This window comes from Triticum urartu, chromosome 4 (genome assembly GCF_003073215.2).
Source record: "Triticum urartu cultivar G1812 chromosome 4, Tu2.1, whole genome shotgun sequence".
NCBI lineage: Eukaryota > Viridiplantae > Streptophyta > Magnoliopsida > Poales > Poaceae > Triticum > Triticum urartu.
The window spans coordinates 58,329,854-58,354,252 of record NC_053025.1 but is presented as its reverse complement, the minus strand read 5'-3'; the positions used below and the strand labels follow the sequence as shown (position 1 = coordinate 58,354,252).

The 24,399-nt window shown below is 48.0% G+C and overlaps 2 protein-coding genes across 2 annotated transcripts; both read right to left on the bottom strand.

Moving 5' to 3' along the window:
• Positions 1-3,748: 3,748 nt before the first annotated feature.
• LOC125550643 lies at positions 3,749-6,270 on the bottom strand. Its single transcript, XM_048713682.1, has 3 exons — positions 5,797-6,270; positions 5,059-5,406; positions 3,749-4,947 (listed from the first exon to the last, which is right to left on the bottom strand). Exons 1-3 carry the CDS (start codon positions 6,199-6,201, stop codon positions 4,327-4,329), a joined length of 1,374 nt encoding a protein of 457 aa, XP_048569639.1. The 5' UTR covers positions 6,202-6,270; the 3' UTR covers positions 3,749-4,326.
• A 16,705-nt stretch (positions 6,271-22,975) lies between these two features.
• LOC125553534 (peamaclein-like) lies at positions 22,976-23,968 on the bottom strand. The gene is made up of 2 exons (XM_048717304.1): positions 23,718-23,968; positions 22,976-23,629 (listed from the first exon to the last, which is right to left on the bottom strand). The coding sequence occupies exons 1-2, from the start codon at positions 23,818-23,820 to the stop codon at positions 23,436-23,438; spliced, it is 297 nt and encodes a 98-aa protein (XP_048573261.1). The 5' UTR covers positions 23,821-23,968; the 3' UTR covers positions 22,976-23,435.
• Positions 23,969-24,399: the final 431 nt, after the last annotated feature.

Below are 24,399 nucleotides of genomic sequence, written 5' to 3'. Positions count from 1 at the left end.
TTTTTGCGAGTGAGTCAAAAAGAAATCAATATAGACACCAGTGAAATTATTTATAGACTATTTCACTGTGCTTCCATATCTGGGAACAAGCGTTCTTTTACTGAAGTAAGTATACATGTTAATATTGGGGCCTCCGAAATTATTCACAAAGTATACCGTTGTGCTTCTACATTTGGGGAAGAGAGAATTCCTCATTTAACATTGTATTTAAATTGTATGCCCTATTTGACATCGGTAAATTATTTCTTCCCTATCTACCGACAAGTCTAAATTTTATGCCTTTTATGACACTTATGTTCATTTTAAACCTCAGTGACATATGAAAAGACCTATTTACCCTTCATGTAGTATGTTTGTGCGTGTACATGCTGCTGTGTGTGCAAGCGTGTGTATTGCGTGCATGTGTGTGACTGCGTGTGCTACTCTGTGTTCGTGTGTGCTGCTGTGTGCATATGTGTTGTTCTGTGTGCCGCTGCGTGTGCGCGCGTGATAAGAATAATCCAAGTATTAGTAAAGAGTGATCAGCGATGCCGGTTAATTAGATTTGAAAATCACTAGTAATCCGGCTGGGATGTATACGTGGTAGTACTACGGAGTCCTATTCGATTTAGTATTAGGCTAGCCGTACTAGCTTAGTTAGCTTTGGGTGTGTGCGTGTCCGTCTAGATCTAGGTTTACTTTCAGACGGTTTTTGTGCATGGTCCATACGGTCAAATTTGTAACATGGAGAAAACAAGATAATAGTGAGAAAAGAGTTCACGATAATGGCCCTTGGCTATTAGTTTCTCGTGCGCACGTGTCGTCCGAATTGATGTGATCGATCATGTGGCGAATTTACAACAGTGCATGCGTGTGTGTTGTTGCATGTGTACGAGCTGCTGCGTGTGTGCTACTGCCACTATTTATCTATGTGCTACTGCCCCGCACTGCCCGCACACACACATACTAGATGAGGGGTAAGAAGGTCTTTTCAGGTGTCATTTAGGCTTAAAATAGATGAAAGTGTCATAAAAGGCATAAAATTTAGACTCGTTGTTAGATAGGGAAGAAAAAGTTTTCAGTGTTGAATAAGGAAACGAAATTTAAGATAGTGTTAAATAAGGAATTCTTTCTTTGGGGAACGAGCGTTCCTTTTTCTTGCGGAGATAGCGAACGAACGTCGTTGGCTATGTATGTGCTTCATCTGGCAGCTGTTGATCCGATAAAAGAAAGTTGAACCTAGCTTTGCAACAACTCGAGCTTCTGATGCACAGCAGGCATCCGTTTCCTATAAAATGTAAAAACCGAGGTGCTCGAACCACACAAACTATATCATCCCTGTCCGGTGTATTTTCAGTAAAAAAAACTGAAACTGCTGGATGTCTGAGGAATGAGCATCACCACCAGATTTTGCAGCCTTGCAGGGCAGCCTGCTACACAAGGGAGTTGACACAGACAAGAAGCGAAGAGGCGAAGAGCAGCAGTGGTGCCTGTGCCTGCTGCCATCAGCATTGGATGCTGGCATGGCAGGCGTCTAACGCATGCCACGCGCAGCCACCGTCCATTTCGTAAAGCGGCGACGGGAACCGGTGGTCTCTTTCTTTCTCCCCGTCGGCCGGTTCTGTTCCGAAGCTGCTCCGCTGTCGACCCGTCCCCTCGCCTCCTCTCCTCTGCTAATCATTCTCTCGGCGCATGTCAGCCGCCGATCTCTCTCGTCGCTTGGTTAAGCAGCACGCAGCACGCCGGCAGCGAGCGCGTCCATCATCATGCTCATGCCTCACATCTGCACGTCTCCCATCATGCTAAACACGCACCTCTGAACCAATCAATCACCCTCAGTGACCCCCTGTTAACGCTTAACAAAAACAGCAGCTTTTCAGCGACACCTGACCTGCGTCTGCCTGCTAGCTACTCTAGTTGCCGCCCGTGTACTTCGCAGACAAAGACTCTGCTCCGCTCAGCCTCAGCCCAGACCCCAGGAGCAGTAGCAGTGGGTGTTCCTGCTCTACGGTTGAGCTTTCGCTTCAGCTCCAATTTTCAGGCGCCAGCAAGTTCAGGTTCCATGTCCTTCTGATGAATGAATTTGGTAGAGCAACTACCAACATAAAAAAAAGGATCAGGTTTCTCACCCGTCTCCGACCAGTGAATTTTCAGATGAAGAAAGCAAATCTCCATCTTTTTTCGAGTAATAATCTCCATTTGTCCGGTCTGCGCTGGTGTATATGAACAGGGTTTCAGAAGCTAACAAATTAGTAATAACCCATGGAAAATGCACCACTCTACTCCTATTTACTGGCCTGGCTTGCAAGATTAGCAGCACGCGACGCAGGCACGCAAACAATGATTGCTTTGTTACTGTTCCAACTTGTCTGTTAGGAAAGGATTGTTAGAAATAATAATAATAATGCGATCGTACTCCTGTAGTCTCCTGCGTGCATGATAATATCCGTGTGGTCCTTAAGAACATAGCAAATGGTCCATAAAGCTGCAAAAACGGTAGATCGATATTATCATATAGGTTATCAGCACCGCCTGCGATTGATCGATAGTACAATATATTATTTCCCCCCTCCGTTTTTGGTAACGTAGGTCCAGCTGAGACGAGCGGGTGATGTGCTACCGTGTGTGTGTGTGTGTGGAGAGGAGGAGGAGGCGATGCACAAGGAACATCAATCATTTGGCCTGCTCTCCTCGCTGCTGCTCATGGTAGCATAGCATGGACAGTGAGTGGCAGTAGGCCGCTCCTGCTTGCTTGATTAACCCTAGCATAGCAATCTTTTTGTAGCCTTTTGTGCGTGTATGAACACGATGGCTGGCTAGGCGCCATTGTCAAAGCTGCTAGCCTAGCTTGCGGCTGTCATGAGGCTGTGGCTGCGCTGCTACACATGGTAATGGCATCTCTAACTGGCTTTGCTCCGTTTCATTCCACACTCGGGAGGAGTACGGGCGACTTCTACCTGTCGATTTGAGGTCTCATTTGTAGCTTCTCCATTGGAACTGAAGAACGAGCATATCTCCGGAATGCCAGGGCTCAAAACTTGTGCACGGGAGGCCGCACAGACACCCACCGTAGGCAGCAGAAGAGCGTCTACGGAACGGACAATAAATAAACAAGGAATATAAACAAGTCTGAAACTACAAACCATACTATACTCCTCCTCAAGTGGACTTGAGAATATTACTCAAGACAAGAATTTGACCTTGGAGGATCGGCGTGTGAGCTGCAAGTTCCCAATAGGTGAGACGCTGCTAAAGACAGTGGACTTGAGAATATTTACTATCTCTTCACCTCATCAGACATTGGTCCCTTCTTCCCAGGAAGAACACACAGCCCCAAGAATTAATCTAATCAGCATTCCTCACAACAAGAAAGGAGTGCAATACATGCCATTAATGCCAAGGGAAAGGTGGCAGCAGCACGGTGAGTGAAGCCTCGGTCTTCACTCTTCATGGACGGAGCACACCGAAAGAAAAATTAAAGGCTCACAAAGCTCATCAGTGCTGCTCAGGAGTACAGATTATAAAAGGGGTAAAATCACCCTGTGTCATCAGGGTAACACGCTTTGACAGCGGCACCTGGGCCAGGGGTGGAATGGAAGGAGCACATGGGGGCCATGCTAATCATGGCAGTAAATGAATCATCACTACTCCCGCCAGCACACTGGCAGGCCAAAGTAAAATGCAAGCGGCCCAAAAAGGCACATTGATGCCGTTCAAACATCTCCAGGAAAAAGCTGAAATCATTCCCTCCCGGGGGCGTGGTGTGGTGTGCAAAAACAGGGACATCACAAGACACCTCACTCATTAGATGTTTTGGATTACAAGGAAACAAGCAAAGCTTCTGTCAATGAGTACAACAACCTTCATCTCAGGAAAAATAAGAGATGAGATGCGAAGGAAGGAAGAACTATGGAAAACCTAAGAGGTTGCGCTTCTCTGACATGGTTAGCTTCACTAGGAACCATCACCAAGCATAGCAATTAGCAAACTGAGCAGCCAATTGGATGTAGTGTCACTGACCAATTAGTATTTGCTAAAGGGGAGCAAACAGCGCCACCACGATGAGCTTTCTCAGGTAGAGTTGTTGGAATGGGGAACGCACCAAGTCTTCCACATGATACTGACAAAAAAGCCTGAAATAGCAAACAGGGTTACCTACTGCCGCTCCCCCTTGAAGAGATTAGAAACGATTCTTCGCACCATGTGAATGCCTCATGCTGCTTCCTTCCTTCCTGTACACAGAGGTCATTTGGAATTTCCAAAATCGAAATCCTCTGTCGACCTGTTTCTCTCTACACTACTCATCAGTCAGTTGCAATGAAAAGAAGCAAGTATGATTTGTGATTTTCAGGTATGGGCTCCCCTCCATGCTAGCTCGCCACCATCCGTCTTCTCCAGCGCAGCAACTTTGGCGCGGTGACCAGGGGGAGGACCGAACTTGCTCTTCTCACCACCATGAGGGAGCTCGACGGTCTCACTAACAGATCCAGACTTGATGTCGGTGGGTGGGATGAAGCAGTCCATGGACAGGCCAGGGACATTGAACGCAACCTCCTCGATGCTCCACGCCTCCTCCATCCGAGTCTTGGTGTGGCTCATGGCCACCTCGCCGAAGCGGAACAGGGTCACGGCCGAGCGCCCCGAGTGCGCAATCATGATGCCATCCACCGGCCGGTAGTCCTCGATGAATGAGTTGATGGTGGTCTCCCAGTAGACCGCATCCCCGCCGGTTGTTGACTGAATCCGCGTCAGGTGTGAGTCCTCGATGTGGACGAGGAGGCCGGTCCTCTGGCTGAAGTACCCGAACATGACATGCCTGATGATCTCGGCGAGGCCCTCGGTCCGTGCCTTGAGGGTCTCTGGGTCAGTGCACAGCTTCAGGATGAAGCAATCCTCCCCGTTCACCTTCCTCTCCCCAATGCACCGTGCACCGGCAAACATGCTCGCTGCAGTGAGTGGATCCAGGCCCTATAGAAAGACATTGATCCAAACATTTGAGTAAAAGTGCCAAGATGTTTCCATGGCTGTATGGGCACAGGCAATGGCATGCTAGGCGTGGGCTGGGCGGTGCAATTATACCTGCAGAGCACGGCGGAGGGGGCGAACAGGGCCTTTGGCGGCATGGGAGCCGAGCCACGGGGTATGGCGCCACACAAGCTTGCCATTGCAGCCGGCATGCACCTTGCTCCCACCGACAGCCAGCTCGATGTACCACTTCTCAGGAGCCATCTGCCACAGCACGAAGCGGCCTGGCTCGGCGCAGCGAGCCGCATTGCGGTTCTTGACCAGGCGGCCGGCGTTCTCAAACTCGGTGGCCACCATGCGCACCTTGCCCATGGCGTAGGAGTTGCGCACGGAGGCGAGGAGCCTGTGCCCACCAGAGGCCGCCAGGTACTGCTGCAGAATGTACTGCGCCGACGAGGTCTCCTGTGTAGGCAAAAAGCTCGTGACAGTAAATAACCATGTTTACTGGACGTTTGTGATTTTGCTCCCTGAATCAAACAGCTTGGTGACGAAATTTCGCACATCTTTATCGTAAGGAACAAACAGCATCACTAGACAACAAATGCAGCAGACATCAGCGAAGAAGATAAGGGGCATTTTTTTACAGCACGGTGAGCATGACTAAGTACTGCGTTTTTACAGTATGCAGGACCATGAACTGAAGAATCAAGAGAGCTCAGACACGGACATTTGAGAAGAGATTTGACTGGAGCATTTCGTCGAACACGCGACGCGGCTCGACCAAATCTAGAGCTAGGGAAAGAGACCAAGACAGCGGCATGAGGAGGAAGGAGAGGAAGAGGAAGCGCTTACGATGGGGGTGTCCTTAATGCTGAGGTGCGGGAGCGGCTCGGCGGCGCAGACGTGCACGGGCGCGAGCGGCGCGCCCATGACGCCGAGGAGGAGGCGGAGGTCGTTGCGGGCGGCGCCGGCGCCGGCCGCCGCGGCGGCGACCGAGGAGGGCGTGCGCGCGAGCTGGCCGCGCACCCAGCGGCCCCAGCCCTCCCTCCTGGCGCCGCCGGCGGCGCGGCCGTCGCCGTCGCCGGACTCCGGATCGGGGCCCTCCATGAGCGGCGCGAGCATCTCCCCCGAGCCGGAGAACCGGAGCGCGGCGGCGTCGAGGTCGGCCGACTCGGACCTCCGGCGCGCCCTCGCCGGCGACAGCCCGCGCGCCACCTCCTGCTTCAGCGCCGCGAAGAAGCCCTGCGTCCTCTCCATGGACAGTGAGCGTGGGCTGTGGTCTCCCTGGTATGCCGCTGCTGCTGCCGCCGAGGGTGTGTGCGTGGTGGTTTGCGAATTTATACGGAGGTGTGGGCCCGGGTGGGGGATGGTGGGGCCCGGCTGGCAGGGGACGGAATGCAAGCTGGACCGACCGGTCCGTCCCCCCGGCCGGGCCACGGTGGTCGTGAGTCGTGACGCTCCGGCACCGGCGGCTCCGGCCCGGTTTCACATTTACTAGCGGCGCGACGGCCGGACGGGCATGCATACGGCCATACGGGGACGGACGGCCGCTGCGTCGAGCTCAGTTAAAGCGGCGTCAGTTTCTGACTTTCCGTTCGTTTGCTGCCGCTCTCTCCCGTTCCGTTCCGTGCGCGGCGCGAGTCCGTCCGGAGCTGCATCGCTGTGGCGACGGACGGACGACGGCGTCCATGTCAGCCGGCTTGTCGCGGCCGAGTGGCTCGCGTTGGACGCTTGCCGGTGGAGTCAGTTTCAGTTTCGGAGGAGCTCGCCGCGACACGTGAGCCACAGCTGTGCGGACGTTGGAGGCATCTACGTACCTATCTATGCCGTGCAGTGCGCGTGCTGGCCAACAGAGACGGTGGAGGAAGCGGCCTGGGCGCGCTGTCGGCCGCTTCCTGGGAGAAACATGCACGAACCGGTCCATGACATCTTGGGAGATGCCAATGCCTACTTGCCTAGAGTATCTCGTTCGTTCGTAAGCAAGCGATTTGCTCCTGGTTAACTGAAAGTGTTGATTTTTGTTATTTTGCTGCTTAAATTAGTCGCTTTTGTTGTTGGTGGTGGTGGTGAGGGTGGATGGTAATCGCACGCATGATGATGTAGGGTCATACGTATAGCAGGGGCGCAATCTTGGATCTACTCTACTACTACTCCACTCGGGTTGGGTTATTAGGTTAGGTGGGAGTGGACAAGGAGACGACTCTTCTCTTTCGTCTCGGTTGTTCACATTCACAATGCTGCTACTGTACATAGTATTTTATACCACCCGGCATAGGACAGTGTTCCTTCAGTAAACTATCAGCATTACTAGCTCAATGGTTGACGGTAAGTTAACTAACCATCTCCAGCTACGTACCCAACGCTTTCACTCATGACGGATGGACAGTCCCTCTCAGCTAACCATGCATGTGAGCAGTAGACAACCGTGTATACGCATGCAGGTTTTGGTCTCCCTCACACATTAACGGGCGAAAACAACAGCCCCTGAACCTGCGGACGGTGTTTATTTCGTTGTTTAATACCAACAAGGTGGTACGTACGTACTACTCGTAGAGGATTAGGGATTGCATGCATGGAGCTGAGCATAATTAGGCCAGCCACCCACATCCCGCAATATGCACCACCGCAAAGTGCAAACAACCAAACAGGCCGGACCAAATCATGCTGATGGCTATGCCTACGCACCACTAATAAGCAAGCAAGCAATCGCCTACGTAACGTTATGATAATCAATTAGTAGAGTAGTAAGGAATGGGCCAATAATATCATTGCTCCCTCTCTCTCTTTCGATCGCGCAGCACCAACCGCATTGGCCCTGCCTCATTTTTTCCTTTCCATTCCCACCTGGGGGATGGAGACTTGACAGGCCGGTGCATCCATACATACTACCACATTAATTCGTGCATATCTCCTAGTATGCGGCAGCATCTTATCCTATTATATATTATGAATATATGATATAATATGCTGAAATAACTGACGCCTGGATGGATGTGGCTTTATTGCGACGTCTGCGTTCAATATTTAGCATATCCATTCATTTGATCCCTCCATGCACGACCAAGAGAGAGAGAGAGAGAGAGGTATGTCGTCCCTTGGCGGTCCCATTCGGCTTTGTATTATTTCCTGTCAGAAAAAAAATCACGGCATAAATTCTTGACAAGCTTTTGCGTATGTATTGGGTCGTCCATTATTTTCTACCGATTTTGTGTATATTTAATTAATAATTGCCAGTACGAGTACCCGTCATGACATATGCTATATAGAACGACCGGATACGCTCACTCTTTCTTTAGATGTGGCCTCGGTGGAATTAGGTGCTAAAAAGTTGTGAAAAATATCTGAATAGTGTTTGAAAATACAAACACATGATAAATTTATTATGTCAATTTTTTTAAAATTACTCCCTGCGTCCGTAGTTTAAAAAGCGCTCTTATATTATGGGACAGAGAGACTAGATTCTAATGCGCGCACTTATAAACAAAACAAACACAATTATATTGTCAACAACGATTGGAAAGTTAAAATTCCAATTCTGATTGTTCATTGCACTGTGTGTACTTTTTGGCAGGGATGCAAGCAGACACGTCCGCGCCGTCCACATCAGTCCATGAGGCCGAAAATGCACAAACTGTTGTTATTGTAATTATCGTGCTATGTCTTAATTCTCGTCATGCGGACGTTCACGGACTTGCAGACGCCATCCGCCCGCATGCCTATTTGTTTTTGTATGCAATGGTAATATCTAGAATTAAAGTTTTATGATGTAGCATATGCACTTCTGAGTGCTGATAAATAGTTACTCGCTTTTTCATCTGTCCCACCTGGTCGTCTAGGTGGTTGTAAAAGGTGATATCAAGTTTCAAATTCATCAAAGTTCAGTGATTTCACCATTTTGAAAAGGTACAACTTGGGAACGAGAATATCACCTTCGATCTGAGTACTCCACCTCTTCCCTATGACTACCGAATCTCGGGATCACAAACCTGGTTAATGGTAATGTATACTAGAGTAGCTAAGCATAGCATGTCAACATGTTTAAATTAAATTGAACTTCAAAATTGAGGGAAAATCAAAGCCTCGTTTTAATTAAAGCGCAAAACCCTAAAAAATCACGTGAATTAAAAATGACTTCTTAAACCCTAAGATTTAGGTATGAACTCATATGTAACTATGTGGCCTCATTGTAATTTTTTGCGATTTTAAAGGGAATTGTTTGGGGGCTTTGGAATTAAATTATATTAAGGTTTAATTTGCATTATATTCCTAGAAATAGAAATATAAACCCAAAAATGCTGAAACTTTTTGTGTAGTTTATCTACATCTAAATATTATTCAAAAGGTTTTGTGCTCATTTGGATCTCCAAGAAAATTTCAAAGCATTAGCAAATAAAAAACATAATAGAAAAAGGGAATGGCTTACCTGTATCTTCTGGCCCGGCACTACTCCCTATGTTCCATAATGTACTGCATATCAGTTTTTCTTAAAAGAAGTAACACAAACTTTGACCAAGTTTGTGAAGAAAAATATTTACATCTAGATTGCCAAACATACATTATTAGATTCATCATAACATTTAGTTTCATATTTTATACATTCAATATTGTAGATGTAAACAATTGTGTCCATAAACTTGGCTAAAGTTTGCAAAATATGACTTAAGAAAAACTATACATACTAAAGCTCGAACAGTATACTACACCTTCCATTCAGATGTTTCTTTAAAAAACGTCTTATATTATGAAACGAAAGGAGTAGTGTCAAACAACATTTTACATTATGGGATGGAGGGAGTACATGGTCGCTTTCACGTAAATTTTGCTGCGCACCACTGATTAATTAAGAGCCACGTGTTTCTGGCATAGTGGTGTTGATGTACATTTTCGTACCATGCCATGCCATGCCATTGCCATGCGTGCATGCATCGATCACAGTCACGGGTACCATGTGCACGCACCTGATCGGGCCTGAGCTGATTCCACAGTGAGTCCTGCGTAGGCAAACAGTGCAGGTTGCATGTAGCAACAGAGCCATCTACGCCGGGCATGCAGTGACATGTGATCAGAGTACACGGTGTGATCGGTGGCTGATGCGTGCATCGGCATGGCCGGTGGCCTTGATTGATTATCTAGAAGCAGCAGAGCATGCTGGCCATGCCCTGAGACCCTGAACCCCCTGTCTTGCTCCGTTCAGCACGGCTTATTCTATGCCCGTACACGTCATGTGACTGGCCATATCCATTATACATATGTGTTTTTATCTGGCAAAATACATACACATGGAAATGCACGTACGTGCATACGGTGAACACCGGCACGAGGAGGAGATTTTTGGGTCGAAAGTATCGCAGGAAGTCTACTTTTGCGTCCCATCCAAAATGAGTATCATCGTGGTTTTCGAATTTGAACTGAAGCCATGACACTTGTTTCTTTATTACAGGGAGTACAAAATACTGTAGATACTACTGTCATTGGTGAGCAAGATGTTAGTGGCCACATTATTGTTTGAGGTCTCCCATAGTCCCATGCATGTTGCCGCACGGATGAAGTACCGGATAAAAAGGTTCAAATCTAGTACAGGGAGGCAGCTGTAAATTAACTGCCGTGCAATAATGCAAGATTAGTTAATTTCTGCTTTTCGTTAGGCCGCACTGCATGCATGCCTGCTCGCACACACATCGCCCCCTGGGTAAAAATCTCATGCCAAGGCGTAATCCGGGAGTGTAATTTCCGGCAAGGCTAGCTCCCACGACCCGACCCTGCCGACCGCCGGCTCCTTTTCGCAGCTGTGTTGTGCTGCTCTCAACGTGCCATGTCGAATCTAAGGAATCTATTTTATTTTCCCTAAAGAAAAAAAGGAATATATTTTGTTAAAAATAGCAAAAGAGAATCCGTACTGCCATATATAGATGTTACATGGGTACCCAAATATGGCATAGCAGTACCGACAGATCGAGGGGGGGGGGGGGGTGCTATCCCACTGAGCCACTTGCTATCCCACTGAGCCACTGTTTTTAGATCTTATATATTTCAGTTAGCTAAGCAGCTATGGGTTCCAGGCTCCCCGGGGCGCTTAGTGCATGTTACAGCAGCACGTCCTCGCTAATGCATTGCTCCAATGGTGTTAAGGACGTACAATTAGTTGGTGCTAATCTCTGTCGTCCGTACAAATGATGCAGGTCGTGCGATCCCAAGCTGTTTAATGGACAGCGGTGCCAGCTAACCGACGGAGAGAAGGTAGCTAGATCACTATGCAAGTAAAGATTCTTGGTGAACCAAGTCAAGATCTACGTACGCGTCAAGGAGAACAGCGGAGGATGTCGATATACACTCCTACTACTGAGTAACACCGAGCTAGGTAGGCCAAGTGTGAAACAGCATGCAGGTGTGGATAGTAATGGCTGTATTGTACATACGTAGTATGATTGTATGAACAAGCTTATCGGCCCATAACTGTAGTTGACATGGCTTGATGTATACAGAATTAGCCAATGGATGTACCCTTGGCTAGGAAACGGCATAATTCGAGCACCTCGAGCCGTTCGGCCCCCTAGGGGCTTGAAAAACCAACCGCCCCCCCCCCCCCCCCCCCCCCCCCCCCCCCCCCCCCGGGGGGCTTAAAAACCCACCCCCCCCCCCCCCCCCCCAAGGTTGCCCAACACGCCGTTTTTTAAAACCAAACTCGGCCGAAAATCGGGCAAACACAACACAAATTCTGTCAAACTAGGTGATTTCATTGATATTTGTATAAGAAACTAAAAACATAATTTAAAAACAACTAAAACGACAACAAAAACTACGACTACTGCGCCGCCGCCGCCCGCCTTCTACATGCCGAGCAGCCTGTAGAACTTGGTGTAGTCGCCGTCGTCCTACTTGCGTCCGCCGTCCCTGTTGCACCCCTAACCAGGGTCGCCAATGCGTGGGGGGTTAGACGGACCAGGCGCCTCGTCGTCGCTGTCGTCAAGGAGATGACGCCGCCCTCCTCGCATCCGTGGCGTAGAGCGGCGATCTCCTCGAGGGCGTAGCACTGGCGCGCCATCTCCTCGCGGACGTAGTCCTCCCGCGCCCATTTGAGGGCGGCCTCGTCGTCGACGGCCATGGCCTCGTGCTCCTTCTTCACGGGGAGAAGCCCCAGCTCGAACTTTGGCCCGACGAGGCGGAAAGAGGGAGGAGAGGGGCCACAGCCGCCCTCGTTGCTGACGAGAGCGCCGCCGCGGGTGCGGCGCCTGAGCGGCGTCTCTTGTGGCTCCGGCTTGACGGGGCGAAGCGCCGGCGATCCGGAGGAGAGGGAACCCGACGACGATGATGTCGCCGTCTCCATTCGCCGCGACGTCCAGGAGGGTGACGGGAGAAGGAGGGGGGCTGCCGGGTACTCCAGGCGCAGCGTGTTGCGGCCTCAAGTGTGCGGCTGGGGACGCCCCACCATTGACAGCGCCCGTCGGAGTTGAGGCGGACGCGGGGCTCGACGCCGTTGGTGGAGGCGATTTGCTCCTCGTGGTGCTTCTCGAAGTACACCGTCCACAGCGCATTGCTATTAGGGGCGTACCTCAGCTGGTTCCGCGCCTGCTCCGGCAGCGAGGACTGGATGCGCGCGATTTCGACGAGCCGAGCGGCTCCGGTGGGTGCTGGAGGCACCGGGATGCCGCCGGCGCTGAGCCTCCTGGTGCCCGGCACACGCATGTCCGGCGGTGCCGGGTAGTCGGCCTCGTAGAGGAGACGTGCCTCATCCTCCTGCAGGTGGCGGCGGCCGAAGCCGTTGGCCGCTACACCATCGCCTGGGTAGCGCTCGGCCATGCTCGTCGCCGGGGAGAGAGGAGAGACGCGCGTCGGCAGTGAGAGGTCGAGAGGGGGAGAGGGTTCTGTGGCGATGGAGTGTGCGCTGACCGATGAGGGAGGGGCGGTTTTTATAGGCGTGCGTGGGCGGCGAGAGGGCGGTCGCCGTGCGTACGCGTGGCAGGAGCGGGCGGGACACGCGTTGCGGCGCCTTCACTGCGACTCCCATGAGGCATCAATGGAAGGCTGACCTGCGCAGCGCGGCGGCCTTGGCATTGATTCTCCGCAGGAAACCGAGGAGATGAGGACGACGAACGCGCCCGGTCGCTGACGCGGCGGGCCCGCCAGGTTTTCTTGCCTAAATTGTTTCCCCCGGCGCCTCCGGGCACCCCCTCCAGTGCACCGGGTTTGGCCTGGGTTCGCCGGCCCCAAATTCTGCCCTAATGGGAAAAGTGGGCTTTCTGGGACGCGAGTGGGTCGATTTTTCGGCGCCGGCGATAAAAAAGAGCCTTGGGAGGGCTTGTTGGGGCGCAACTGGAGATACTCTTAGACAGTCCGGTTTATTTTTTCTAAGCACCTTTTTAAACACCTAGCATTCTACAAGGCCTTAGCCTTAGGTAGAAGTATGTTGGATATCGTTCTTCTTTTTACCGACCCTCGCTGGGAAATGACAGCCGGTTTACTGCTGAAATGCAAAAGCGTACGGGGTGATATGTACAGACTGGGAGTGTACGGTTTACTGGGACTGAGGCACCTTTTAATTGAAGCTGTCGATCGTGTGGGCGCGAGGAAGTAGGTAGGCCGATGCTGATCCTCTGGAAATAGGTTGGCACCGGGGAGGATACATGCATGCCTACATACGTGGTATTCGCGTAGATGATTATCGCATTATACTGTAGGCCATTAGCCAACTGCTGCGCCGTCTACAAAACGGCACAAGGAGAAGACCCGACCAGATGGAGCCTTGTTGGACAGACACATAAGGCTAGCCAGCGCACATGTACGTACAGAGACGAGCTTGACCACACCCGGGTACATGCAGATCTGTACTACTATACCTGAAATCGATCTATACATGCATGCATGCATGCAACCCCCCACGTACGTACATCGATCGATCAGCTTTCTACTGGTAGTAGCTTCTCTGCCCGGCGTGCGGAATCACCAGTCGAACGAATGAAGGGAGACCGATCGGTCGCTGGATTATTGGTGAGTGCATGCAATGCAACCACACCACCGCGCGGCGCGGGCGCGACATTGATACGATGGATACCCTCGGCCTAAGCTGTCCCCGTGCGCAGCGTAGGTACGTCCGACACGCACGGAAGCGGAATTGATTTCAGCGCCATCGGTCTCCCTAGGGCGTCCCGGACAGCGTGGACCGGACCGTGCGCCGTGCGTCCTCGTCCGTCCACCCCTATATGTATATGTCACGACCATCTCCTGTTACATTACCATTGTTGAACACTTGAACGCAGCACTGTGTGCTTATGTATATGTATATGTAGCGTGACGGCTTTCCGTTCATGCAAGGCAATCGTCAAGTAAAACAATGAATGACTCGTAAGCATTTACATGCCGTTCACCAGCTCACGCTACTCGTAGAAAACAGTAAGCGATGTACTACTACATGCACGGTCGTTTCCCTCTTTCCCGGAAGAGAGCAGAGCACTGGGGCCATGGGCTATCGAGGCCGACCCAATTTAAGTTGGCCGCACATGCGCACATGCATGCGCTCGGACGAGAGAATGGCACGCTCCTAACCAGGAACATGATAATGATACGCACGTACGTACGCTCCCGAAATTGGAGTACTAGGCTGGGCTAGCCATTAGCGCAACGTACATGCATGCATGCATGCATCATGCATGCATTGATCTCGATCGCCCTCGATGCATGGTTGATGATTTGCCTTGCGTACATCAGTACATGCACGCACGCGGCTGCTTTCGGCTCGATGATTCGCCAGCCACATGCATGCTTGTACCTAGTACAGTATATACCACATGCGTCTGCGTGCCGCGCCGGCTCTACGTATAATTGCATGCAGCATGTATTGGTGTATGCATGGGTTAGTCGTCCTGACCCGTCATATGCAATTATGCATAGAGCCGGCCTCTAGAGAGTTGAACACGATAAGAGAGTCGTACGAGTCTACATGTTAATCCTTGACGTAGCTAGTGCATGGGAAATATATATGGTGAACCAAATCTAGATCCAAAGATCAGCGACGGAACACATCTATCGTCTATGATGGCTGATCATTAGCACACTGGACAGTAAGACCAGCGATGCATGGTACCTCAAGGGCGGTCGAGATTAGCTCGCCGTACGTACGTGCGTACTTACGTTGTTGCGCGCGCGCATGCACCACGCCGTCCAGGTCCAGCAGCACGTTAACACCGAACACCGAGAGCAAAACAGTGAAAGCGAAAGCACACAACACATGCAGCTGCACATGGAAAGCAGAAAGGAAGGATCATCAGAGGAATGACACCGACACCACATGCATGGAGCGAGGCGTACGTCTTACACATGCCCGGCCACTGTGGGGATCGGGAACGGCCCATGCCATGTCACGTCACGTCAAAAACCGGACTGGAGCGAGCGTCCGTCGATCCGTGTTCATCATGCAACAAAACTAGTAGTCAGTGTTAATCATCGGTGCCTTTTCACCCTGCCTGAATCTGAACTGCCTTTTCGTTGATTGACGGGTGCTTGGAGTGGAAGCAACATCGATCAGGGCCGGAAAGAGGAAGGCACAGTGCCGCACCGTCGGCCGGCCGGGGCGGGCCGGACCGGATCGGACGCTGTGGCGAGTGGCTTTTCCGCGGCACGATCGGTCTGCGCTGTGATGTGCTGGTGCACGATCGCTCGCCGTACGTGCACATCACGGCCGCCGTGCGCTACCGGCCGGCCACCACCAGGTCCAGGTGGTTCCTGCGGTGCTGCACGCGATCGGGCTGAGGTTTCCATGTGGTGCGTACCCCGACTGGCCGGCCGGGGAGCTGCGCGGGCAGGCGGTAGTGGCGGCGCAGTATGGCTTGATCGTCTCAGTGGAGTGGGTGCCAAGCCATGCATGGCAATGGCATGCCGCCGTGCTGCAGGAGGGCACGCCGGGACGCGCGCGGCCGCTGCATTGGCACTGGCACTGGCAGGGTCAGTGGCAGTGGCAGGGACGCGATGGATGCACGCTTGCCGCGCCTTGCAGCGACACTGCCGCAGTGGCCGGCGCCGGTTTCTGGCCGTGGCTGGGTTGGTTTGTTGGTTGTTGAGTGCCAGTGCCACTGCCAGGAGTGGAGCTCAAGCGTCAACGGCCCGCGGCAAAGGGGCGTACGTCATCCCTGCAAACTTTTCCTTAGAAATCTCATCCCTGCAGGCTGCAGCCACGTTGCGTACTCCAGTACTTTTAATTCTGAGAAACGCATACTCTACCTTTTGGGACTGTCTGCATGGTGCGCCTCGCCCGACGGCACCGTGCTTAACACCTATGAATTATAAATGTGCGTTTCTAAAAAAAGAAAGAATTCTAAATGTGCTTAACAAAAACTTTGAAACGAGTGTAATATTAAAAAAATATTTATGATCTAGGAGTAATTGACTACAAAAACGTGTTCATTCATAATAAATAAACTGTCCATGCACGTCAAAATGATTTTAGAGTAAATTCTAAATATATTTCCACAAATAAACAGTATCGTATGAAAATTTTAAACAATGTGCTCCCCAACATGTGTTTTTTTGTTTATAACAAAATAAAATTGTACATGCATATGGAACAAACTGTACAATTTTTTTTTCTAAAGTTGCTTCTACAAGCTAATTCTAATAACCTTTAGTGCATGGCGATAATTTTGAAATATGTACCCCCGTCCATAAAGTATGTCCGCGTGACTTACAAAATCATGTGGAACTCGCTAAGAATTTTTGTAAACAAAGATCAATATTTATTGTTTCAGAAAAAAATCAGCATGCGAAGAAGAATATCAGACAAATTTATGTGGATCAGTAAATTAAAATAAAACTAGCATAGACAAGTTTTGTGAATGAATTCACAAGGAATTTGTATGAATAACTACAATGAAGGACAAAACAGAAAGAAAAAAAATCATTTAAATTTCAACATAATTTGACAAAATGGATGAAGAGATAATATAAAAGATAATAAGTAATAAAAATCATAAGACAAATGCTACTAACAGGCTAATCGAATTAAGCGAGAGGTAGGAAAAACTATGTCTGCATCTGTAGCTGCAATGTTTGGGCTGTGCACGAATATATATGAGCTCAAGCCCAAGTGCTATTTGGAGCTTCAGGCGCCGGTTATAGTACAAACTCCAAACCGGCGCACACCCCATCCTCCACTTGGGCTCGGCTCATTTTACCATTTTTTTTCTTTCTTTCAATAGCAGCGATCTTGTTTCGTTTTTTCTCGAAAGTGACATGTACAGGATTTGTGAAGCTTCTAGAAGCTTCCAGTCGGTTTTGGGAAGCTTCAAGAAGCTACTGACACTTTTTAATTTTTCTTTTGTTTTCTAGAAGGTTTTTATTCACCCTTTTCTTTTCTTTTTTCCCTTTTTTCTTTTATAAATGCGTGAACTTTTTTCAAATGCATGAATATGTTCAAATTCATGAACTTTTTCAAAATTTACGATTTTATTTTCAAGCCCCGTGAACATTTTTATATCGAAAACGATGAACTTTTGTCCAAATCTATAAAAAAAGTAAAATTCGGGAATTTTTATCAATATTGATGATCTTTTTTTGAAAATACGTGCACTTTTTCCCCAAATCTCCCAATATTGTTTCAAATTCGTGATTTTTTAAATCAAAATTATGACCTTTTTTGAATTCATGAACTTTTTCTAAATTTCAAACTTTTTTCCAAATCCTTTCACTTTTTTCGAACTCGCGATTATTTTTTGAATTCATGAAGTTTTCTCCTATCATGATTTTTTTAAACACATTTTCCTATGAAGTCATCCGTTAACTGCTGCCAGCGAATCAGGATTATCGGAGCGACCGGTCAACAACGAGCGAGCACTTGCTCGTTGTTAGGCCAGCCAACACTATTATTCTGGGTTGATGAAAGATCCTACTCTAGAAAGCATACCTACTTCCTGCTTTCGAAAGTGCTCACACTCGAAGGAGAGAAATAGCTTTATCTACAATTCGATGAAAAGAAAGAGGGTGTGTGAGCGCTGGCTGCATTCTCGGGCGGTTAGGTCTTGTACAATGCTAGGTGCATAAAGAGATGCTTAGAAAAATGAACCAGATTTTTCTGAAGCACTGGTGCCTATTTTTACAGAAGAGACGTCTAATTAAGCGCCTGCCCTGTACAAATAAACACTGATGTTTAAGAGAAGTCTGATTTATTTCTTCAAGCACCTTTCTTAAGCATTTTGTATTGTACAAAGCCTTAAAGTAAGGTGCCGAGGAGGAGCTCTCGTTCTTGAAGTCCAGACGTGACGTCAACATACATGTCTACCACCATGGCATGGCCGCGTCTATAGCTCACTTACCGCATGTTTTAGGGGTAGCTCATTTACTGTAAGGTGCATGTCATGGTCGCCCATAGCACACAACGTAAGGACCGGCCAACAAATGTAGTTCTGACGAATACGGCCTATTGATATGTAATCCCACCGTTTCTAAATATATGTTACTTTTAGAGATTTTAATATAAACTACATACAAAGCAAAATAAATAAATCTACACTCTAAAGTACTTATGTCTATATACTTTCGTATATAGTTCATATTAAAATCTAAAAAAATTTATATTTAGAAACAAAGAGAGTATTTGTGTGCGGCCACCCCTGACAAAATGTATACATATGCGGCTGTATTACGGACCGAGTGGTATGGCACTGGCTGCTCCTCCGTACATATGTTTATGTAAAAGTATAGTCGGGCGACAATTTTGTTTTGTTTTCCCTCTAAATTCTGGGGTAAAGATACATGAATATATCTCTTTAGAAACACAGACATATTCTACAGGCACATGAATACTTATTTTTAACATATGATTTTTTTATTTTTGAAAAATACATAATTTTTTTCTAAATTGTGCCAAAAAATATTTCCATTTGAGAAATACACGAACATTTTATAAATATTCAACAAATTTTTATAAACTCATAAAATTTATTAAAAATATGTGACAATTTTGTTTATAAACTGCTTCAATTATTTTCAAATGGGTGAACTTTTTGAATGACATGAACTTTTATTAATGCACAATGAACAAATTTTGGCATACATTTTTTATTGTGCAATGGAAAATTTTGAAATACAGGATGGATAGTTTTTAATTCATGATTATTGTGTTTAGTTATGTGTTTTTTCAGTAAGGTAGGAAGATTTGTTTAGGTATGCGTAAACATAATGTATACATGATAGAGCATTTTTTTAAATAACCGTTAAACATTTCGAAAAGATGATGAATATTTTGAAAATTAGTGAATTAGAAAATATTCTAAGACATTTTAGCACACACACACACACACACACATAATATCAAAATTATGAAAATAAAAAAAATCCAAATTAGTGGGAATCAGATGACCGGTATACAAGAAAACCTTAATACTAAAGAAATCATAAAAATCCTTCGAATAAAAGAGCCCTTGAGATGGGAGAGCGCTAGTAACCAGCGGCGCCACAAGGGAAAACGCAGACCACCATGTCCCTACAGTCTTACTAAAATGGACTAATTTATCTCGGGGAAAAAGATTAAAAATAAAGAGGTAATAAAACTAATTGTGTTATAAATTTTATTTTCATGTACTCCCGCTATTCTAATTTGTTTGAAGTTTTAGTTTTGTCTTAAGTGAAACTTCATTATATTTAACTAAGTCTATAAAAACGAGATACTCCCTCCGATTCATATTAGTTGTTGAGGGACAATTAATATGGATCGGAGGGAGTGATAAAACTTATTTTACATTATAAATGTTGATAGATTCTTCTATAAACCTAGTCAAGTTTGAAAAGTCTCGAAAACCTATTAATCCGAAAGTTTTGGTGGGGCAGCAAGGAGGGTAAGAGAAAACCTAGTTGGGTCTCGTGGAGCACGTTGACAAGACCTAAGTCCTGTGGGGGACTAGGGTTCCGAGATGTTGAACTCTTCAATCTAGCTCTTCTCGCTAGGCAAGCTTGGAGGATCCTAACTCAGCCGGAGTCGCTCAATGCACGAATCCTCAAAGCAAAGTACTTCGATTCGTGTGACTTTTTGCATGCTGAAATTGGAGCAGCCCCTTCTCAGATTTGGAGGTCTATTCTAGAGGGCCTGGATGTTCTTGTTCAAGGCTTGATACGTCGGATTGGTGATGGACAAACAACAAATATATGGGAACATAATTGGCTACCAAGGGCATCAAATATGAGGCCTATTGTTAGCAAGATAGTCAATCCGCCTGTACATGTGGGTGCATTGATCTTTCCGGGTGCCGAATCGGACCAAGCCACAATCACATCGGTATTTTTACCAACAGATGAACATGCGATCCTATCCATTCCCCTCTGTACAAGACATATCGATGACTTCTGGGAGTGGGTGCACGAGAGGAATGGTGTCTTCACGGTACGCTCAGCATATCGCATGCTTGTTGAGACGAAGATGAGGTGAGAAGCTTGGCTTGAAGGCCGGGGAAATTCATCGGACACAACAGGTGAACATAAGGCATGGTCAAGACTATGGAACATTGATGTCCCTTCGAAGGTAAATTTTTTCTTATGGAGGCTTGCTCAGCACTCCATCCCTACAACAGATTTATTACATGATCGGAACATGTCGACTACTACTGTTTGCGGGCTCTGTGGCGCGGAGGATTCATGGCAGCATTCGCTATTGCATTGTTCTGTTGCACGGTGTGTATGGGCACTACAGGACCCCGACCTCCTAGAGGCTTTGGTCAGCATGACAGAACCTGATGCCAAGAGATGGGTTTTCACCCTCATGGACACTTTGTCCCCGTCTGAATTCACCCAAGTACTTGTGAGTTTGTGGGCAATATGGTATGCTAGAAGACAAGCACTCCATGAACATATCTTTCAAAGCCCTCTTGCTACCCATTTGTTTATCAAAAAATATTTGCGTGAGCTTCAGGAGTGCAAGACGAAGAGACCAATGAGAGCCGCTGTTGTACCCCAGACGCAGGGCCAGCCGAGGTGGATCCCTCCGCCTGAAGGAGTGGCTAAATAAGGGTCGATGGAGCTGTTGCAAGAGATCAATCTGAAGGTTCATTTGGTGCGGTTTGCAGAGACCATAATGGCGACTATTTGGGATCTTCAGTGATCAGATGCAGGGGGATTTCGGATCCGGCGACTCTTGGATGTTGGCTTGCCGTGAGGCTTTGGCATTAGGACCTCTCATTGCCGCGTGTTCTCATTGCCTCAGACTGTAAAGGGGTGGTTCATGATATTAGACATCGAGCGGGGGGCGTCTATGCGAGCGTCATCAAGGAGATCACATAAACTTCGAAAGAGTTCAGTCATTGCTCCTTCATCTTCGAAGGAAGAGAGTTCAATCTCGAGGCACGTAGCCTTGCTAAGCATTCTTTTGGTCTGGATTTCGGGCGCCACGTATGGCTTCTAAACCCGCCAGACTTACATTGTATCCCTATGAACTTCATTGATTAATAAAGCAAGTGTGTTTAGTTTCAAAAAAAAGGTTAGAAAAGTCTGACTAGGAGTATTGCTTTGTCTGTGGACGGATCTTTCTTGAGTGGACGGCACGGCGGCGGCCGACATGATCTTGAGATCGACATGACGGTGGGGTTATCTTTGCTGCATATCGATATATTTTTAATTGCATTGACGCTCTTAAGGCAGAGTTACATGCTATCATGCAAGGTATGGCATTGGTGTTGCAACATATTGAAGCTCCTGTTATTGTCTAGTTGGACTCCTCAGAAGCATTGTTAGCTTCGTTCGGGGAAGGCCTTTCGATTAGAAAGTAGTACTGTTGTATGGCTACGTAGCGCACCACCATGTATAGAGAATCTTTTGACTCTCGATTGTAACCCTATTACGGTGAAATAAAACTCTTTTCAGATAAAAAAAATCTGATTAGGGCAAGCCTAAAGTTCTAACATATAAAAACACTCTTCCCGCAAAAGAAAAAAAAACTGTAAAAAATACTCTTGAATTGAGCTTCATTGCCAATGGTGCGATTCAGTTGTAAGATCTAAACGGAGTCTTGTAACAGTTTGGAACTGAAACTCATGGAAATTTACTATTTTTTTGTATTTTCGAAATCATTAAATTTTGAAAAGAAAAAATCACTAAATTTATTTTACTCAATAATATATAGTTTACTGGATTGTTTTTTATTTTCGAAAATTAAATTTGAAAATAAAAATTTGAATGTTTTTATTCGCCAGTCAGAAGTTTTGCCATGTGCACTTACAAGCAGGGTCCCTTCACAAGGAATCATGTCAATGTAGTCAAGCGAGGTCCATTCACCAGGAATCCTGTCAATATGGTCAAATGATTACCGTAGAACTATTTTTTCTACGGTTCCGGTTCAAAAAAAAAACTAATAGTCAAATGATGACTTAATGCTAGTTGCAATGGGTTAACTAATAGGCGCTGTATTTTTTTCACAACAAATTAGTGGTTTATGGAATTTCCTCAGCCATGTAGGAGGCTAGCGCGGGCTAGCGCGCGTTATGCTGTCACTGTTACCACGTGACACCGAATAATTACTGATACCTTTTTTTTGCGCAACAATTACTGATACCTTCATATTCATACGCACGATGTAGGGGGTAGTGCAATTTCCTCAGGCATGTCTATACCCTTATATATAGTATGCGATAATTTTAGAAGACTTCATGTTTGAACTTAAGCATAATGCACAAATCTCAAAACACAATCACTTCTTCTTTGTTCTAAAATCTAAAATCTTCCGTATCATAATTACGCAATTCTTTTCTAGATGAATTATCATTATTTATTTTTACTTTATGCTTTACAACGCATAATTCCATAAATTTTAAAATATATTAGTTTTTTATAAAAACTAATTGATTTTAAATGAGATGAACTATAAGAATTAAGCGAACAACTACACCATGCATATATGACTCGAAGCTTACGTGCTACAATGTGATATTTATTTATAATTTGATTACCAAATCTCATGCGTGTAATGCACGTGTACCTTACTAGTAGATGTAAAAGGGTAGTGCGTGTTATACTGTCGGTGGTGATACCGAACAATTATTGATACCTTCGTATTCATATGCACTTACAAAGACGGCAACATGATGATTCCATTGCTACTTGTAAGCTCGGTGCGCATGCTACGTGGCCTGCAGGCCTCAGCTAGCCACACTGCTTCTGTTCAGCTAGACACACGGAGAACAAGTTAGCTAGTACGTACTACAACCACGTAGAGTACACATGCAGCCACACACTTGCTAATTTACAGGCAGCAAACTCACTCACTCGACGATCCCAGCTAGTAGCAGAGTGCTTCTACAAGTCGATCGTGATACAACGACAACACATACTTAGCACTTTAGCAGGCGACAATACGCATCACACCAATAATTAGCACGAGCGAGCACAGGGAAGTGACATGAGCACGCGCGTCCAACATCACACACAGTAGCTAGGCTACTACTCCTGTCGGCAGGGTGGAGTAGAGGTCGAAGAAGCCGTTGGTGCCTTGAGGGAGACGGTGGGCGGACGAGACGAGAGGGCGGTCAAGGGCACTTGGGCCTCTTCCTGGGCCCGGCGGTGAGCATGTCGCGGTAGCAGGGGCACTCGTCGCGGCTGCCGCTCCTCCCCGTCGGCACGCAGGCGCACTCCTCGCAGCACAGCCCGCAGTACTTCATGCACGCCCCCCGCTTCGCGCGCGACCGCCCGCACCGCACCGCGCACTTGCCCGCGCAGAACCCTGCACACCACACCACAGGCATCCATGGATCAGCCGCTCGAGCGCACGCTGCGTGATGGAGGACACAGGACAGGACACGCGTGTGTACCTGAAGCTGCGTCGCCGGCCGGGAGCAGGGAGGCAGCGAGGAGGAAGACGAGGAGCAGGGCGGCCTGCATCTGCAGCGCCCTGCACCTCGATGGCTTGCTCATCCTGGTCGAGCTTCGAGCTGCAGCTGAGATGGATACAGGAGCTTGCAGGAGGAGAGGAGCTGGATGAGGCGGTAGCAGAGTGGGAGTGTGGGTGTGAGGGTGAGTGAGCGAGGAGTGAGTGAGCGAGGAGTGAGTGATGTGTGTATGTAGCTGAGGTCCGGGCACCTTTGTACCGGTCGATCGGGAAGGCTCTGGAGAACGGGCGACGTGTCGCGCGGTTCACGTGCACCTGCTCCTAGAATTGATGGGGTTTTGTTGGTGCCCGGATTCGAGTTAATGCACGGCGACGGAGGACAGGGCTGCTGGTCTGCTAGGTGTGTGCTGCACTGCGCCGCGGCAGAGGAGGAGACGGTCCGTGACCGCCGTGTTTGATGATCAGTGGCGCGCGCGGGCGGCCGTGGTCGCGTCTGCTCGGTGCATGGCCCGCCGCGCGTGTCGGGTTCCGTCAGGGACTCAGGGTCGACGTGCCATATATTGTCGTCGTGCAGGCACCACGGGACACCATGTTTGGCCTTTCACCCTGCGTGGTTCCGAGAAATATGCAGGGCCCGGAGAGGACGAACACCCGTGCATGTGCCG

Coding starts and splice junctions, on each gene's coding strand:
- LOC125550643 (XM_048713682.1), bottom strand. CDS start 6,201: ATGGAGAGGACGCAGGGCTTCTTCGCGGCGCTGAAGCAGGAGGTGGCG. Junction 5,407..5,796: donor GCATTAAGGACACCCCCATC/GTAAGCGCTTCC, acceptor TTGCCTACACAG/GAGACCTCGTCGGCGCAGTA. Junction 4,948..5,058: donor CCCTCCGCCGTGCTCTGCAG/GTATAATTGCAC, acceptor GTCTTTCTATAG/GGCCTGGATCCACTCACTGC.
- LOC125553534 (XM_048717304.1), bottom strand. CDS start 23,820: ATGAGCAAGCCATCGAGGTGCAGGGCGCTGCAGATGCAGGCCGCCCTG. Junction 23,630..23,717: donor GGCCGGCGACGCAGCTTCAG/GTACACACGCGT, acceptor TGTGGTGTGCAG/GGTTCTGCGCGGGCAAGTGC.